Source organism: Centrocercus urophasianus, unplaced genomic scaffold, assembly GCF_019232065.1.
Source record: "Centrocercus urophasianus isolate 14NV4802_14NV808 unplaced genomic scaffold, USGS_Curo_1.0 seq_2, whole genome shotgun sequence".
NCBI lineage: Eukaryota > Metazoa > Chordata > Aves > Galliformes > Phasianidae > Centrocercus > Centrocercus urophasianus.
The window spans coordinates 24,166-41,027 of NW_024884755.1; the positions used below are offsets into that span (position 1 = coordinate 24,166).

Genomic DNA, 16,862 nt, shown 5'->3' on the forward strand with positions numbered 1-16,862 from the left:
GCACTAAGAACCAACCAAGGGAAGTCTCTCGCAGCCTTCATCTTGGAATGGCAGCAGTGACAGAGGGCAACGTAGATACTGCGATGCTTTCTGATTGGCTTCAGTCGCATCCCTGATGAGATAACAGCATGGAAATGAGAGACAGCATTCACCTATCTCCTCAGCCAGGGCTAGAAGCGCTTCATCTGGCGGCGTTCCTGGCGGCGCTGCTTCTTCTCGTTCGGCTCCTGACTGGGGGCTGAAGATTCAGCTGTAAACCAGGGCCCCAGGATGTTCACCCACAGGAGGTAGAGAGCACGGCCCGGAGCCTGCGAAACACGTGTGGAAGCAAAGTCAGTCGTTCTGGATGTGATTTTGGCAGGTTAGGGTGGGCTGGTCCTACAGAGGAAACCAAAGGAGCTGGAAAACATCTACAGGCTGGGTCAGGGACGTCACAAGATCCACTGAAATCAAAGGCAGTGGCAGACACCCAAAATAAATGGCCTGATTTCACAGAATTCAGGAGCGTGCATACATTTCTGGGAACGCAGCACTTAGACTTCAGACATGGAAATCACAGCATCAGTTCTGAATTACCCAGAAAGATCTGACTTCCTGGCTGGTTCTGCCTGTCCCTTCTTCAGAAGCAAAATCACACGTCTCTGAAGGAAAAAAACATGATCCATATGGTGTGCAGGGGAGCCAGAGCCGAGGCTGCCCCCTGCCAGAACTGGGTAGGAACTAACTTGTGGGTAAGGATGAAAACAAGATGCCTTTCTGCCATACTTACATGGGATAGACCCCAGGCAACTCTGCTGTAATATTATTTTAATTGCCAGGAGATTTGGGTTTTTCATCCTTTTGTAAAAGCAGTTCTAGCTGGAGGTGCATGAGAAACGCTTCAGGAACAGAAAGCACCTGATGTTAAGGGGGATGAAAGCCTGCAGTTTGTTCTACTCAGTGGCATGGGGTCCTGCAGTTCCCAGCCTCAGTCAGTGCTGGTGAATGACTGAGAAATCCAAGCAAGAAGAAACAGTCTGTCTCAGTCACAAAAAGGCAAAGAAAACAGCTCTTATGCACAAAGGCAGCTTTCATCTGCTCCATGGTTCCTGTTGCTGCCTCTCAGGACCAGAGGGAAAGGTCAAGGCCAACCTAGTTTTTTGCACAGTTTACCACGGGACTGACCCAGAAGGATCAGGACTTCTTTTTTTTTTTTGTATTTTTACAACGTTTTATGAGATAATTTTTTCTTTATCAGGAAAAATTTTCAGCCTGAAACAGGACACCTTGAGGTGAAATGGATAAATTATATTCTGCGTTCTGAAGATGGGGAAAGACAGACAACTCGGAGCAACAAGAACAAGCGCAGGGCTTACCAAGAGCCAGAAGTACCAGACGTAGAGTGAGAAGCAGCTCAGAACCTGGACCATTGCTGTCAGCAGGATCACATCCTTGAGGTGCCTGAGGGAAGGAAAGCAGTACGTGAACCTCCCCATTTCAGCCCCCACCAAAGCCACCAGCTCCTCGGCCAGCCTGAGAGCGAGGAGACAGGAGCAGTGTTTGGTTTTCCAACACAAGCCACAAAGGAGTGCCGGGATGGGGTTAGAAAAATGCCAACTCTTTCATTCCCACTGAACCATTATTGGAGCAGCAATCCCTACCAGGGTGGACAGAGCGCTGGATAGGAGGTGCAGTCCGCCAGGTGCCAGGCTGCAGGGGGTGCCTGGAGCCTGCCTCTGAAGACAGGAGAGAGGATGGTTCCTGCCCTGAAGGAGCTGTGCCACAAAGTGGAAGATTTAGGAGAAGTGAGCAGGCTGTGCACCATCAGAGACAAAAGGGAGATGGACAGGATCTTCCCCCTGCCACAGCTGGAAGAGCCTCAGCCCACCATCACAGAAGAGAAGCAGGCACTGCCCACCCTACAGTGGAGGTAAGTGCAGCCTCAGGAGAAAGCTGGTGGCTTCTGGCACCAAGAGGAAAGCTCCTGCCCAATCTAAGGGCTTACACCCAAAGTAAGTTCACCACGGTCAACACTGAAGAGGAGTCAATGTTCCTGTAAGCAAAGAAGTGGCTACAGCTAACCCTAACCAAAGCAAGAGCACCAGGAAGAAGTGGTGAGCTATGGCAGTGAGTGACACCCTGCTGCAGAGGATAGGAGGCTGTATACCAACACACAGAGGGTAGGAAATGAAAAGGATGAGCTGGAGATGTGTGTGCAGTTGCAAGGCCGTAAGATGGCTCGCATGACTGCAGTGCTGCAGTGGAAGGATGCAGGCTGTTTCAGAAGGACTGTGTGGGAAGAGGAGGGGGAGCACAGCAGGAGCACACAGAGCTGTGCCTGGAGATAGATGAAGAGCTAACCAAGAGTTTATGGGATAAGAATAAAGAGAAGACAGGTGCAAGTGATGTTGTAATGGGTGTCTGCTACAGGCCATCTGACTGGCAAGAACAACAGCATTAAAGATAAGGCAGTCATGGGTCCTTGGGGCAAAGGTGAATGGTGTCATGGATTTCATTAGGATTGTTGCCAGTGGGTGCAGGGAGGTGATCCTTCCTCTCTGCTCAGCGCTGGTGAGGCACATCTGGGTATAATGGGCCCAGTTCTGGGCTCCCGGGTGCAGGAAAAACATGGAGAAACTGGGGAGAGTCCAGTAAAGGACCACAGAGATGATGAAAGGACAAGAGCATCTCTCCTGTAAGTAAAGGCTGGGAGAGCTGGGACTGTTCAGCCTGGAGAAGGCTTAGGGGGGGTCCCATCAATGTCCATAAATACCTGAAGGAAGAATGCACAGGGGACAGAGCCAGGATCTGTCCAGAACACAAGAGATTCCCTCTGAACATCTGGAAGCTATCAGAGTGACCAAGCAGAGTGACAGGCTGCCCAGGCAGGCTGCGGAGTGAGGCTCCTTGGAGATCTTCCAAGCCACCTGGACGTGGTGTTGGGCACAGCTCTGGGTGACCCTGCTGGAGCATGGGGGACACCAGGTCACCTCCAGAGGTCCCTCCGACAACCTCAACCACTCTGTGATTCTGCAATTCATCACCAGAAACAATTTTACACTGGGACGCCGTCACCATACCAAGAACTCAAGAAACTGCTGAACCTGCCATTAACAGTGCCACAGTGAGACACAGGTTCCAAAATTTAGTGTGTCACCAGCACTGATCACACAGGGGAACTCATACACTGCACCCAGCTCTCCAAGATACCAGCAAGCCCCTACATCAGCCTTCCAAAAGCCCAGGAGGTGAAGTCCAGCAGTGCCATCACACACATGCATGAATCAGTTATCAAAGCAGCCAGCGTGATTTGTTGCCTGATATATCCCAGGATTATCTCCCACAGCTAGGATACTCGAGGTGACATCAAACTTCCTTATTTTCATTACTCAACTGTCTCGTATCGTGTTTCCACAAAAAAAAAGTATCCAAAATATTTTATACTTCTGGAGTTGTTCATGAGAGCCAAAAGAAACGGCGAGTGTAAAAACACTCTGCTGCCAGGCAGGAACAAGAAGTCATAGAGGATGAACAGGGTGTAACACAACTGGCTCACAAGTCATACTAGAGATAATTGCCTCTTTTTCAGCCTGCCTTCCCCCTGCGACTGAGTCTCCTACATCACACATTTCAGTTATTGTGCTAAAATGTACTTCTTGAGAAGCAAAACCACAGCAGATGGAAGCTCGTGGCGTGCAGAGAGAACAGGTTCTGAGCTGCACAAGTCAGTTTGCCTGATGTCTCCATTCGCCTGCTGGCTGCAGAAATGAAGCTTCTGTTAAAAACAAAGAAACAAGCAATAACAAATCAATTCAAATTGCCTGAAGAAGGCTGCAGGGTGACTGCACTGCAGCCTGCCAGTACCTAAAGAGAGCCTACAAACAGGAGGGGAATCAACTCTTTGAAAGGGCAGATAACAGCAGGACAAGGGGAAATGGTTTGAAGTTGAGGGAGGGAAGATTGAGGTTGGACGTCAGGGGGAAGTTGTGTACTATGAGAGTGGTGAGGTGCTGGAACAGCTGCCCAGAGAGGCTGTGATGCCCCGTCCACCCCTGGAGGTGTTCAAGGCCACGTCGGATGGGGCCCTGGGCAGCCTGGGCTGCTATGAAATGTGGAGGTTGGTGGCTCTGCATGGCACAGGGGGGTTGGAGCTTCGTGATCCTTGAGGTCCCTTCCAACACAAACCATTCTACGGTTCTGTGAATCTGTGCTCCTTCCAGAAAGATGTGAAAACCAAGCAGCTCCCCTGGGCAGACAACATCTTGACTGTGAGATAAGAAGCTGCAGCAGCACGCCTGTGTTATTCTCTCTCTTTTTCTTAACATCACTAAGCAGGAATTACTGCTGGGTGCTCCTCAAGCAAGGAAAAGCCAGCGGTGCCAGCGCCAGGAAGGTCGAACGGGCACCGTGCACAACTACAGGAGGGCGGAAAGGGCCAAAGCAAGGAGGTTTATAGCCTGGAAACGACCAGATTAGCATTGAGGCAGCCCGGCTCAGACAAGGAGAAGTGGGGCACGCTCCGGGCTGGGGCTGCGGGCCCCGCTCACCTGGGCTCGTGCGGGTGAGGACACTCACTCTGCCATCCCCTGCTCCATGTTCAGGTCGATCCCGCCGTCCGCGAGGCTGCCGTCATCCGCGAACGCCGGCCGTGCCATGGAGCTCATGGAGCGGTAGCTGGCGCCGTACACCGCCGAGCTGAACGCGAACGCCAGCTGCCACGAGAACGGGGACCGTGAGACGCCGAGCGGCCGGCCCGGGAAGCCGGGTTGGGATGCGGGCACTCACCCACGTCCACGCGGAAGCGGTCGAGTAGAACACGAGCAGGTTGATCACGGCGTACGCGGCCTGCGGGACACGAGGGCACCGTCAGCCCGGCCCCGCCAGCCCGGCCCCGCGCCCGCCCCCCGCCACTCACGGAAGCCCCGAGGATGATGCGGAGGTAAAAGCGCAGCGTCTCGCGGTTCTCCTCGAAGATCTGCTTCTTGCCCTTGGTGCCCGCCTTCCCTTTGGGCTGCGGAGCCGAGACAGGCGGTCAGCGGATCCCGCCGCTCTCCTCCCCCCTTTCTCCCTTCCCTTTCCCCTCCCTGCCCCGCCGCTCACCGCCATGGCCGCTCCGCTCCGCGCTGCCCCTTCCGGCTCCGCCCGCGGGGCGGGGATGGCGGCCTTCACATCGGGGATCGGGGCTATTGGTGCCTTTGGGGAGCGGGGAGGAGCTGCTCGTGATGTGGGGGTCACAGCGCCGCGGGGCGTCCCGGAGCCGCGGGGTTGGGTGCTGAGGCTCAGAGGGGTTGGCATCATCCTCGGGCGCCGCAGCTCTCAGGGCGGCCATCCGCGGTGCTCCCGAGGCTGTTTCCAGCCTCCTTCCCAGCTCCTCCGCCCTGCAGCGGGCATCATAGAACCGTAGAGTCGGTCCGGTTGGACCTTGAAGATCATCGAGTCCAACCGCAGCCGGACCGTATTACCCCAGCTCTAACATTCCCCCGCTAAACCACGTCCCTGAGCGCCACATCCAGACGGCTTTTAAGCACATCCGGGGATGGTGGCTCATCCATCTCCCTGGGCAGCCCATTGCAGTGCTTAACAACTCTTTCTGTAAAGAAGCTTTTCCTGATATCCAGCCTAAACCTCTCTTGGTGCAACTTGACGCCATTTCCCCTCATCCTGTCACCTGTCACCAGCGAGAAGAGACCAGCCCTGCTCTGCTGCAGTCACCTTTCAGGTATTTGAAGAGAGCAATAAGGTCTCCTCGTTGTCCTTCTCATGGGGCACGCTCTCCAAGCCCTCCCCTAGCCTTGCTGCCCTTCTTTGCACCTGCACTGGCATGTCCATGAATGAACTCTTCCTGCCAGCCATCCTTTGTAAAGCACACATTGCGCTTCCAGGATGCCATTCCCCACTCCCAGCTTGTTTCCATAGCGCAACAAGGAGTGTTTCCACTTCTGGGGCCCTGGGAGCTCCCCAGCACACTACAAGAAGTGTTTTGTTGGAGAGGGTCCAGAGGAGAGCCACAAAGATGATCAGGGGGAGCAGATGGAGCACCTCCCCTAGAAGACAGACTGAGGGAGCTGGGCCTGTTCAGCCTGGAGAAGAGAAGGCTGTGGGGTGACCTCACTGCAGCCTTCAGTACCTAAAGGGAGCCTACAGACAGTCATGGAACAAATCCTCCTGGGAGAGATCACACAGCTTGTCCACGGGATCAAGCCCAGCCAGCATGGGTTCATGAAAGGCAGGTCGTGTTTGACCAACCTCATCTCCTTCTACGACTGGGTGACCAGACTGGCAGATGAGGGAAAGGCAGTTGATGTAGTCTACCTAGACTTCAGCAAAGCCTTTGACATGGTCTCTCACAGTATCCTTCTGCGGAAACTGGCTGCCCGTGGCTTGGACAGTTTTACCCTCCGCTGGATAAGGAACTGGCTGGAGGGCCGTGCTCAACGGGTGGTGGTCAATGGAGTGAAGTCCAGCTGGAGACCTGTTACAAGTGGTGTCCCCCAGGGGTCGGTGCTGGGACCCATCCTGTTTAATATCTTCATTGACGACTTAGATGAAGGGATTGAGTGCACCCTGAGTAAGTTTGCAGATGACACCAAGTTGGGAGGTTGTGTTGATCTGCCTGAGGGCAGGGAGGCCCTGCAGAGGGATCTAGATAAGCTGGATCGCTGGGCTGAGATGAATGGGATGAGGTTTAACAAGGCCAAGTGTCGGGTTCTGCACTTCGGCCACAACCCCATGCAGCGTTACAGGCTTGGGGATGAGTGGTTGGATGACTGTGAAGAGGAAAGGGACCTGGGGGTGTTGGTTGATGCTTGGCTGAACATGAGCCGACAGTGTGCCCAGGTGGCCAAGAGGGCCAACGGCATCCTGGCCTGCATTAGAAATGGTGTGGCCAGCAGGAGCAGGGAGGTGAGCATCCCCTGTACTCAGCACTGGTGAGGCCGCACCTCGAGTACTGTGTTCAGTTTTGGGCCCCTCACTACAAGAAAGACATTGAGGCCCTGGAATGTGTCCAGAGAAGGGCAACGAAGCTGGTGAGGGGTCTGGAGCACAAGTCTTATGAGGAGCGGCTGACGGAGCTGGGATTGTTCAGTGTGGAGAAGAGGAGGCTCAGGGGAGACCTCATTGCACTGCACAACTTCCTGAAGGAAGGTTGTGGTGCAAAAGGGTCTGGCCTCTTCTCCCAGGCAAATAGTAGGACCCGAGGAAATGGCCAGAAGTTATACCAGAGGAGGTTTAGGTTGGATATTAGGAGAAACTTTTTCTCTCAAAGGGTGGTAAGGCACTGGAATGGCTGCCCAGGAGGTGGTGGAGTCGCCGTCCCTGGTAGTGTTCAAGAGGCGCCTGGACGAGGAGCTACAAGAGATGGTTTAGTAGCTTGTTGCACTGATAGGAATGGGAGGGTGGTTGGACTAGATGATCTTGCAGGTCGTTTCCAACCTTGTGATTCTGTGATTCTGTGATCCTGTGTGACAGGAGGGGAATCAACTCTTTGAAAGGGCAGATAACAGAAGGACAAGGGGAAATGGTTTGAAGTTGAGGGAGGGAAGATTGAGTTTGGATGTCAGGGGGAAGTTCTGTACTATGAGAGTGGTGAGGTGCTGGAACAGCTGCCCAGAGAGGCTGTGATGCCCCGTCCATCCCTGGAGGTGTTCAAGGCCAGGTTGGATGGGGCCCTGGGCAGCCTGGTTAAATGTGGAGGTTGGTGGCCCTGCATACAAGCAGGGGGTTGGAGCTTTGTGATCCCTGAGGTCCCTTCCAACCCAAAATCATTCTGTGATTCTGTGATTCTTCTCCTGGCACACACCAGCAGAAGGGCAGCGCATGCCCAGCTCTGCTTTGCCCCCTTTCATGCTCTTTAGCCCCTCATCTCCCAAACCTTTGCAAAGGACACAGTGCTGAGTTCTCCACAAGTGTTTATTGCCCAAATCTGCAGGAGGTGGGGGGCACAGGCCCTGCCCACCCTGCAGCATGCGTTTCCAGTGCTCAGACAGCCGCAGGCTCACAGGCTGCACCCTGGTTACTACAACACCCCCTGGAGAAGCCGTAGGCACGAGGAGGTGCAGGGCACCGGGGTTGGGGGACGTTTGGGCCACAGAGGAGGTAGCTTGTCATAATGCAGTAGTGCAGCAGCATGGCTGAGTGTGCAATATCCGCCGGGGCGGGGAAGGCACCGAGGTTAACGTGAGCAGCTCTGTGCTGCGCTGGGGTTGGGCTCCGGGCATCAAGTTTGTGCCCGTCTCATATTGTGCAAGGGAAGAGGATTTGTACCCTGAATAACCTCTGGGAGCATCTTGCTGCCCTTCCTGGGCCTGGGAGCACTCACAGCAGGGAGAGGGAGGAGAGCAGGAAAAAAATCAGTGCGTTAAGTGCTTTTCTGTCTGTCCCTCTGCAGTGCTGACCCCGCTGGAAAGTGCTGTCTGCTCAGCAAACCAAGCAGTGGGAGGACTTCAGCCTTTCCTAACTCCTTTTTCACCCAGAGGGGATTCTCCACCCTGAGCAGCTGTGCTGGGGAGGGTCAGGATGTGTGGCTGTAACGTTGTAAAGCTGACCCCCCCAGCTGCTACAGCAGTGTCTGTACAATCCCTCCTCCTGCTGTCCTTGCCCTCTGCCTTCAGTGTGACTGCAGCAAAGGGGGTATGGGGACAGCATCAGCATGAAGGGGTTCAGCTGTCGAGAAGTGTTTTGTCTCTCCTGCCTGTGGCTCAGGAGCAGAGCAGAGAGCTCCCTTCCCTCTAACAGAGCATGAGCCTTAAGCTCAGTGGCTCAGCCCTGATGCAGGCAGTGAAGGGAAGGTGGTTTGCCCCAGGATGCTGGTGAGTTCTGTCTGGGCAAATAGCAGAGGTGTGGAAAAGGGGACAGGATGACCTGCTCACAGCCACCAGCATGGGAAGGGGACAGGCAGCGCATACCCAAGCCCCATCCAAGCACCTGGGCTCGTCCCTTTGGGGACAGAGCCTGGAGGAAGGGTTTTGCTGTTGGCAGGCAACAGAATGTTTCCAGCTCCAAACATCTCAGAGCTGAATGGAGCAGCCTGCAGAGAAAAGGAGGGGGCACAGGGATTGGGCACAGGGGGGGATGCAGGAACTCACTGTTCTGCATGGCTGAAGTCATAGCAGAAGTTGAGGTTGCTGGGGGGCTTTGGGATAGGAGGGGGGTTGTCGGGGATGCTGATGTTCTCCAGGTCCAGGAGCCGCAGTTTGAGTTCCATCGACAGCAGGACGTCGAGGTCCGTCTGCGTTCTCTCACTCGTCATCTCCTTGCCCAGAAGCACATTCAGCCCATCTGTCCACAGGCAAAACTGGAGAAGCAAAGCAGCTCAGGAGAGTTCTGGGCAGCCAGAGAACCCCCCTGTGGCTCTCAACACCAGGGCAAAGCAGCTGTATCCAATGCACCTCCCTCCGTGCCACGCTCAGCCCACGCCTTCACCCAGCACAGGGCAGCTCGGCCCCCAGCTCCGCATCAGACCTTCCCAGTCAGACTGGGTCCTTGTTCATCCCCAAATCTTGCAGCCAACTAGAGAGCTGCAGTCCTCACATTCCTCCAGGCCCTCAGCCATGGCTGCACAAAGGCATTTTTGTTCTTTCAGTACTAGCCCAGCACGCTGGCTGCAGGCCAGGGAACCCCAGCTCCTCCGCGCTATGTAGGGGAGGGTGGGAGCAGTGTCACAAATCACCCTTTAGTGTCTAATTCCAGGTCTGGGAGAGCAGAGAGGGGTCCTCCCTTGATCAGACCCCCTCGGGAAGGACGTGCCCTCCTGTAGCCCCTGGAGCTCACCTCATAGCGCGTGGGGGCAACAAAGTTCAGGCAGTATTCCTCCACATCGTACACTATGGAGAAGGCGAGCTCCAGGACATCCTATGGGGAATCACAGAACCACTAAGGTTAGAAAGAACCTCTCAGATCCCCAAGTCCAACCCCAGCCCACCATCACTGTGCCCACTGCCCACGTCCCTCAGTGCCACATCCCCACGCTCTGGGGATCCTCCAGGGACTCTGGGACACCTCCAGGGACGGTGACTCCCCCACTCCCCTGGGCAGCTGTGCCACTGCCTCACTGCTCTTTGGGAGCAGATTGTTCCTAATACCTAACCAGTACCTGTCTTGGTAGCTGGCCTCTCCAGCCCACTGGGATTTGCAGCCTGAAAGACCCAGCAGGTCTCCAGCCTCAAGCCACATCAAAAGCCTGTTCCATGCTCATCTAATCTCCTTCAGAGCCTCCCGCTTTGGAGCTCCACGTTGTGGCCAGCACCCTGCGCTGGCTGTGCCCTGGGACACATCTGGGGATGCGCAGAGTGACAGAGCACAAGGAGGGAGGGGAGCATAAAGGCGGGGTGGAGGTGCTGACCTTGTTCTGCTTTCCAGAGCTCTTCTCCTTCGTGTGTGGACACTCCTTCCCAACGAGCAGCGCCTTCATGTCTGCCACAGGAACTGGGGAGCAGAAAAGCTGTGGGTTCCTGCTTTCCTGGTCCTTACCCCCAGAACCACTGCCCACTATTCGGGCAGCAATGTGAGCAGCCAGGATTTCGGTCACAGCTTCACATGAGCAAAGGATCCCCAGTGCCAGATCTCCCCCAGCCCACTGCACCTCCAGGGCCAGGGCCATGCATGTGGCAGCCCAATGGTGGGGCAACTCCCACCTGGAGCACATAGTAACCGAGGTGGGCAGAGTGCTCCCTTCCCCTTCCCTTTCTTTCTCCCCATAACCTACTTTTCTCTGGCAGGCTCTCGATGGGGGGCGACTGCACCCCTTCCTCCACATCCCCGTAGTGCAGCACTTTGTGATTGGGTGACAAGCGGCAGTACCAGAGCTTATCTGCAGCAGAAAGGCCCCAGCCGAGACCCCATTAGCACTTCTGCTAATGAGTTGCGGTTAATTGCGCCCACCCCGGCCCCCTCCAGGGGCAGCCACGGGGCTGGCACTCCTGCACTCACCCTGGCGCCGGCGGCTGCTGATCTTGCGGAACAGGGTGCCCTCGCAGAGGCGCAGCAGGCGCTGCTGGCGGATCAGCTCCAGGAGCTCTGGCTTCAGCCTCTCACGCAGCTCCCTGGGATGCCAGCCAGGGGATAAGGAGCACAGACCCTTCAGCGTTCACCTGCTAGCCTTTACGGGGTCACCCCCCAGCACAGCCCCCTGCCCACAGCCCACTCACAGCACGGGCACGGCCAGCGTCTCCTCCTGGTGCAGCCGCTCCGTCTGCCGCAGCTTCAGGATCTCGCTGTAGTTCAGCGCGTTCACTCTGGTCTTGAACAGCTCCAGGGAGGTGGGTTTGAGGGACAGGGTCCTGGTGATCTGCTCCCGCACCACCTGCAGCACCTGGGGGGGCCCAGACAGCATCCCCAGTCTGGTGATGCTCCAGGGACGTATGTGCAGCCCCGCGGTCCTGTTTTCACCTTATCAAAGTCCTCCTGGGTGGCTCTCATCTCCTTCCACGTCTTGTTCACCAGCTGGATGCAGATGCAGAAGAGCTCTTCAAAGAAATGATCCTGCCCGAAGAACATAGGGTAAAAGGCCTGAGCCGTCTCCGAGCCTGCGGTGAGAAGGACAGACGATGCCACACTCCCATTTTTCTGTACAACTGCAGTATCCAGGAGAACCTGGACATCGCACAGCCCTTCCCCAATTGTCAGCCGTGGCACAGCCCCTCTTCCACACATCCCCACCGCTGGGATGGTGCAGGGCTGGGCACACACATACACGGCTCTCCGACATGCAGGATCTCACAGAGGATCAGGGTGAGCTGGATGCTGCTTCGAGCAAACGGGCACTCGTGTTTGTCTTCACGGCTGCTGTTCTCGAGGACAAACTGGAGGAGAGGAACATGGCCTTGTGTTACACACACCATGATCAGTGTTCTCCATGCTCTTCCTGACCTTCCTGCTCAGCTATCCCCCCATAGAGCTGAGCCATTCCGAACAGCAGCTCTCCCCAGGTCCCGACCACAGCATCCTCAGCACTGGAGCTATCACAGGCAGAGCAGCTCAGAGCACAGCTAACACTCTGCACCCCCCAACTGCTTATGCCCAGAAACCCAGTGGTAACCAAAGCACTGAAACTCAGTAGAGTGCCACCAGCCACTTCTAGCCACAGGAAGGGCTGCCCAGGGAGGTGGGGGTGTCCCTGGAGGTGTCCCACAACTGTGGGGATGTGGCACTGAGGGATGTGGTCAGTGGCACGGTGAGGGTGGGCTCAGCAGTCTCCGAGGTCTTTTTCAACCTTAATGGGGCATCCTGCCCTAGGTGAGGCCAATAAGGATGGGTCCAAAGAAAGAAAGGATGAGAAGCTGGAGATCCACCAGCACCTTTCTGCTGGGAGATTCCCCAAGCAGGAGCACGCACCCGGCTGTAGGCACTGGGGGTGTGCCTGGAGAAATACACCATGTTGTCAAGGGCGAGGAGCCCCGGCGGTGCACGGCGCAGGTCCTCTGCTGGGTTGCTGTTGTTCTGGCAAGACACAAAACAACACAGTCGAGCACTTCTGCAAGCAGCAGCGGGACAGCAGGTCTATGGGAGATGCTAAGGTCCCACTGAGGCCAGAACGTGGATGGTTGGGGCCGCACCATGAAGCCAAGCTTGCGGAATTCCTTGGCACACAGCGAGCGCCGGCGCTCGGTGCTGAAGGTGCCAGCAGGAGCGTCACTCTCCGACTCGAAGGCAGATTGGCGCAGCGACTGGAGGAGCTCCCTCTGCTCCTGGAGGGAGAGCAGAGAAGAGAGAGAAGGACACCAGTAAGCCCTGTTGCACCATGGTCTAAAACCAATGGTGAAAGCCACCGTGCTGGGAAAGGAACACATCCCAAAGGCAAACCTTCACCCGCCCGCACTTCTAAAGGAAGCACAGCAAGGAGAGAGCCCTCAGACCTGTGAGAGAACTCCCAGACCCGTGAGAGAGCTCTCAGACCTGTGAGTAGGGGTCCACGGAGGTCCTCATGCGGCGCTCGTGCAGGTTGAGGCTGACGGACTGCAGCACGTAGAGGTAATGGGCCATCTCATCCCCCAGTGGCTCAGAGCTGTGGATGATGTTCTACAGGAGACTCCGAGTGAGAAGGGACCCATGGGTGCTCCAGACCCAGGGACCAATAGCCAAAGCCCCACAGCCCAAAGGGAAGAGGACAGCACCCCAGGGCTGGGCTCTGCAGGTGGCACACACGAGGAGGGAAGGACAGGAAGAAGCACAGAGCCTTGTAAGAACCCTGCTCCCCACCTTGTGGATGAACTGTCTGATGTTCTTCTCTCTCAGGTACTCCATCATATCCTAGAGGGGAAAAGCTGTGAGACATCCCCTGCTCTTTCCAGAAAAGCCAAGCGTTCCCTTACAGTCCCCATCCCCACTGTCCCTAACTCTGGGCTCTTGGCAGAGGGCCCCAGCGATGGATGGGATGGCCCCAGCTGTGTTGGGATCTCCAGTGCCCACCACCCCGCAGCCCCCCAGTGCTGCCCAGCGCCCCATACCCGCCGTTCAGCATCGGTGGCAGCCAGCAGCAGTGCAATCAGCAGGGCCATGGCCTTCAGCTGCAGCTGGGCGTTCGTCCTGGGGAAGGAGGAAGGAACGTAAGTGTCACCAGCTGTGAGGACAGCCCTAAGGCACAGTCCTCTTCCCCCTTCACTGTCAGACCCCGATGCAAACTCTGTTCTGCACACCCTAACCCAAACCTCCCCCAGCAATGGGGCAACTGATGCTGAGAGCTCACCAGTTGCTTAAGGAGGGGCAACGCGACGTGGTGCCAAGGATCGCCAACAACACCCCCCCAAAAATCCCTTCCAGGGCCACGTTCCCACTGGCTCCCCACTTACACCTGCAGGTGGGTGAGAAGACGATCCACTGTCACTTCTTTTTTGACGAGCTCAAAGAGGACACGGCTGCTGGGTACCATGTTCTCCAGGATTGACATGGAGAGCTGCTGCACAGAGGCATCCATGGCGTTCATGTTGACGTAGCTCACGATCTGTGATAACAGAAACCATCAGTACAAGGCAGGTCGAGCCCAGGTGACAACAGGGCAGTCCATGGCACAGGAGTTGTGTACTTTTTTGATGAAGGCTGCACTAAGAGTCTCCCAGGAGACGAAGTCGTGCTCCATCAGCTCCATGAAGGCCTTCAGGGTGTGAGCAAGGATCTCCCCTGTACTGGAGAAATGGGAGAGCAAACTGAGCAAGCCATTCTTGCTCCGGACACTCTGCAGTGAGCACAGTAAGGCAGGATCCATCAGTGTGCACCCATCTGTTGTGCCCGCTGCGGGGTACAGAAACAACCACAAAAGCAAATGGAGAAGAATGAAAAGAATTGACAGAGAATGCTGCTGGGTAGGAAACCAGACTCTGGCTTAGTCATCCTAGGAAGCCACGGTAGGGAAGTGCAAGTTTCTGGAAAGCTGCGTTATCACAGTACAAAGTTACCACACGCACAAGCTCTGGGAAAACCAAAACCACCTCAGATCCCACCCACTGCTTCCAAGAAACACGCACTTCGCTGCGTGATTTTTGGGTTCAGCATCCAGAGATCCCCCATTGCAGATTGAGAGGAAAGCATTGGGGCGGCACTGGTGTGGCACTCAGGGGTTTCTCAAGCTGCCCATAGATCTCTCACAGCCAAAAACTTCAGACAGAGGGATTATCAAGGCCAAAAGAGGCTACCAGTGAAGCCCACTTAGAGCTCATACAGCGTTAGCAAGGGAGAAGGCAAGATCTGCAAGGAAATTCCCCTTCTGATACTCACTCATTCCCTTCTTCCACAATATAGAAAATTTGTTTCAAGCCATTCCTGTTGATAAACTCCTGAGCAAAGGTAACATCCTGGGAGAGGCTTGCAAGCTTCTTCAGTGAGTCAGTCTTCACATCCACGTTGTTGCTCTGGATCCCGCTGTACAACCTCTCTGCTTCTTGGTCCTACCAGGAAGGAAAGAATGAAGCCACAGGGGCTCATCGAAAGGCAGCAACAGACCTGGAGGCAGAGGCTGGAGGAGCTGAAGTGTAGGAAGGAGGCGAGGAGGGGTCTGAAAGAGAGCAATGAGAGCAGAAACCAGCAGAGCTGAGGAAGGAAGTCAGACCAGCACTGCACTGAGTGCACTTGATGTGTCCAAAGTGTTTCCCAAAGACTATCAGTTAGTTTCACTTCATGCTCCCCCAAGATCTACTGAAGGTTGAGACAGGTCTCTATGCTATTTCTGCTTTGTCTGAGGCACTGAGAGGAGCTGCCATGAGCCAGATGTCACCGAGCAAGGCAGAGCTGGGGCCTTGGAGGGCCACATCGCCCCATGGCAGGGAGCAGCAGGCTGACCCCAGCGCCCGCCTTCGGAGAAGGAGACAGGGGATGTACCGGAGAAGTGGTCAGTCGCAAGATGCTCCCATTCTTTATCTCCCCGCGGTTCTATGAAGAGAAAAGGAAGGGGTGAGAGGCACACAGAGCCACCAGGGCCGGGGTCTGGGTGGGTGACTGCTCACCAACTCGGTGATGTACGTCTGGCGCCCATCGGTGTACTGCAGGGCATAGCGCTCCGCGTTGGGCAGGCTCCACCTGCAGTGACACGCAGCACGTCATGGAGGAGGGCTGGTCCTGGCCACCACAGCCCAGCGTCCCAGCCGTGCCCCATGGCTGTGGCCTGTGACGACCCAGCGGAATGCCACACGCTGGCCGTTGTGACCTGATGGGCCCCTACAGACTGATCCCTCCCAATGGGCCACCATAAGCTGGTGACCATCCATGACAATTTGATGGCTTATATAGACTTATCATCATCTGCCACGACCTGATGGGCCACCACAGGCTGGTCAACACTTGTCACGATCCAAGGAGCCATGACAGGCTGGTCGCTGCTCACTGTGACCCAGTGGGACACCAAAGGATGGCCACTGCTCATCGTGACCCAATGGGACACCAAAGGATGGCCACTGCTCACTGTGACCCAGTGGGACACCAAAGGATGGCCACTGCTCATCCTGACCCAATGGGACACCAAAGGATGGCCACTGCTCATCGTGACCCAATGGGCCACCAAAGGATGGCCACTGCTCATCCTGACCCAATGGGACACCAAAGAATGGCCACCATCTGTCACAACCCAATGGGTCAGCACCCACCATGGCTCGATGGGCCACCACAAGCTGGTCACCACCTGCCACGACCCACTATGCAACCACAGACCAGTCGCTACATTGCCGCAGCCCGCTCCCGATGCCCAGGTACTCACGCATCGCAGACGTCCTTGAGCACAGCGGCCAGCGGTTTGCTCTGCGGGCGAGGGAAGGGGAGAGCCGTGAGCGGAGGGCGGCAGCGGGGCGGGGGGCTGCGGGGGGAGCCGGGCGGTACCTGCTGCAGCTCGATCAGCTGCGGGATGGCGCCGACCATCTGGATGGCGATCTTCACCACGTCCTTGGGAGGCGGCATGGCTCCCCGCCGCTCCGCGCCGCAGTTCCGGGTCTCCGCCGCCACCTCCCCGCCCCTGGGAGGGCCGGGCCGGGCCGAGAGGCCGCCGGGGAGGGAGTCCCGAGCGGGGCCGGAGCGGGGCGGGCACGGCCGTCCTCCTCACCTGAGCTGACGCAGGTGGGGCGGCTCCATCCCGTCCCATCCATTCTTGTTCCGGCCACCCCCCCTCCCCCCCATTTTTATTCCACCCCCCCCCCCCCCCCCCCCAATCCCATCCGCTCCACCCTGTCCCATCCATCCCATCTATTCCCATTCCATCCTTCCTGCCCTTTCCCATCCCATCCCTCTCTATCTCACCTCATCCTATCCATTCCCATCCATCCTATCCCACCTTGCCCCATCTTGTCCAGTCCAGTCCCACTCTGTCCCCTCCATCCCCACCTTCATCCCATTCCATCCATCCCAATCTTGTCCCATCCCATCCTGTCCATCCCTAGGAGCAGCACAGCCTCTGGAAAGGGTTCGTT

At 56.4% G+C, this 16,862-nt stretch overlaps 2 protein-coding genes across 2 annotated transcripts; both read right to left on the reverse strand.

The window, feature by feature from the left end:
* Positions 1-74: 74 nt before the first annotated feature.
* On the reverse strand, positions 75-5,111 carry TMEM208 (transmembrane protein 208). Its single transcript, XM_042821415.1, has 6 exons — positions 5,080-5,111; positions 4,895-4,990; positions 4,765-4,824; positions 4,555-4,691; positions 1,356-1,440; positions 75-308 (listed from the first exon to the last, which is right to left on the reverse strand). The coding sequence occupies exons 1-6, from the start codon at positions 5,083-5,085 to the stop codon at positions 171-173; spliced, it is 522 nt and encodes a 173-aa protein (XP_042677349.1). The 5' UTR covers positions 5,086-5,111; the 3' UTR covers positions 75-170.
* A 2,761-nt stretch (positions 5,112-7,872) lies between these two features.
* Positions 7,873-16,392, reverse strand: ELMO3 (engulfment and cell motility 3). The gene is made up of 20 exons (XM_042821746.1): positions 16,279-16,392; positions 16,160-16,200; positions 15,414-15,486; positions 15,289-15,339; positions 14,689-14,858; positions 14,000-14,099; positions 13,767-13,918; positions 13,425-13,503; positions 13,177-13,227; positions 12,874-12,996; positions 12,534-12,665; positions 12,313-12,417; positions 11,672-11,780; positions 11,368-11,504; positions 11,127-11,290; positions 10,909-11,021; positions 10,685-10,789; positions 10,322-10,404; positions 9,751-9,831; positions 7,873-9,274 (listed from the first exon to the last, which is right to left on the reverse strand). The coding sequence occupies exons 1-20, from the start codon at positions 16,354-16,356 to the stop codon at positions 9,062-9,064; spliced, it is 2,160 nt and encodes a 719-aa protein (XP_042677680.1). The 5' UTR covers positions 16,357-16,392; the 3' UTR covers positions 7,873-9,061.
* Positions 16,393-16,862: the final 470 nt, after the last annotated feature.

What these genes read in the sequence shown, in the direction of transcription:
- TMEM208 (XM_042821415.1), bottom strand. An exon ending in GCATCATCCTCGGGGCTTCC is followed by an intron (nt 4,825 to 4,894) that starts GTGAGTGGCGGG and finishes CGTGTCCCGCAG; the next exon opens with GCCGCGTACGCCGTGATCAA. An exon ending in CCGCTTCCGCGTGGACGTGG is followed by an intron (nt 4,692 to 4,764) that starts GTGAGTGCCCGC and finishes TTCTCGTGGCAG; the next exon opens with CTGGCGTTCGCGTTCAGCTC.
- ELMO3 (XM_042821746.1), bottom strand. Translation starts at nt 16,356, where the DNA reads ATGCCGCCTCCCAAGGACGTGGTGAAGATCGCCATCCAGATGGTCGGC. An exon ending in CCACCGATGCTGAACGGCGG is followed by an intron (nt 13,228 to 13,424) that starts GTATGGGGCGCT and finishes TTTCCCCTCTAG; the next exon opens with GATATGATGGAGTACCTGAG. An exon ending in CAGCAGCCGCCGGCGCCAGG is followed by an intron (nt 10,790 to 10,908) that starts GTGAGTGCAGGA and finishes TTTCTGCTGCAG; the next exon opens with ATAAGCTCTGGTACTGCCGC.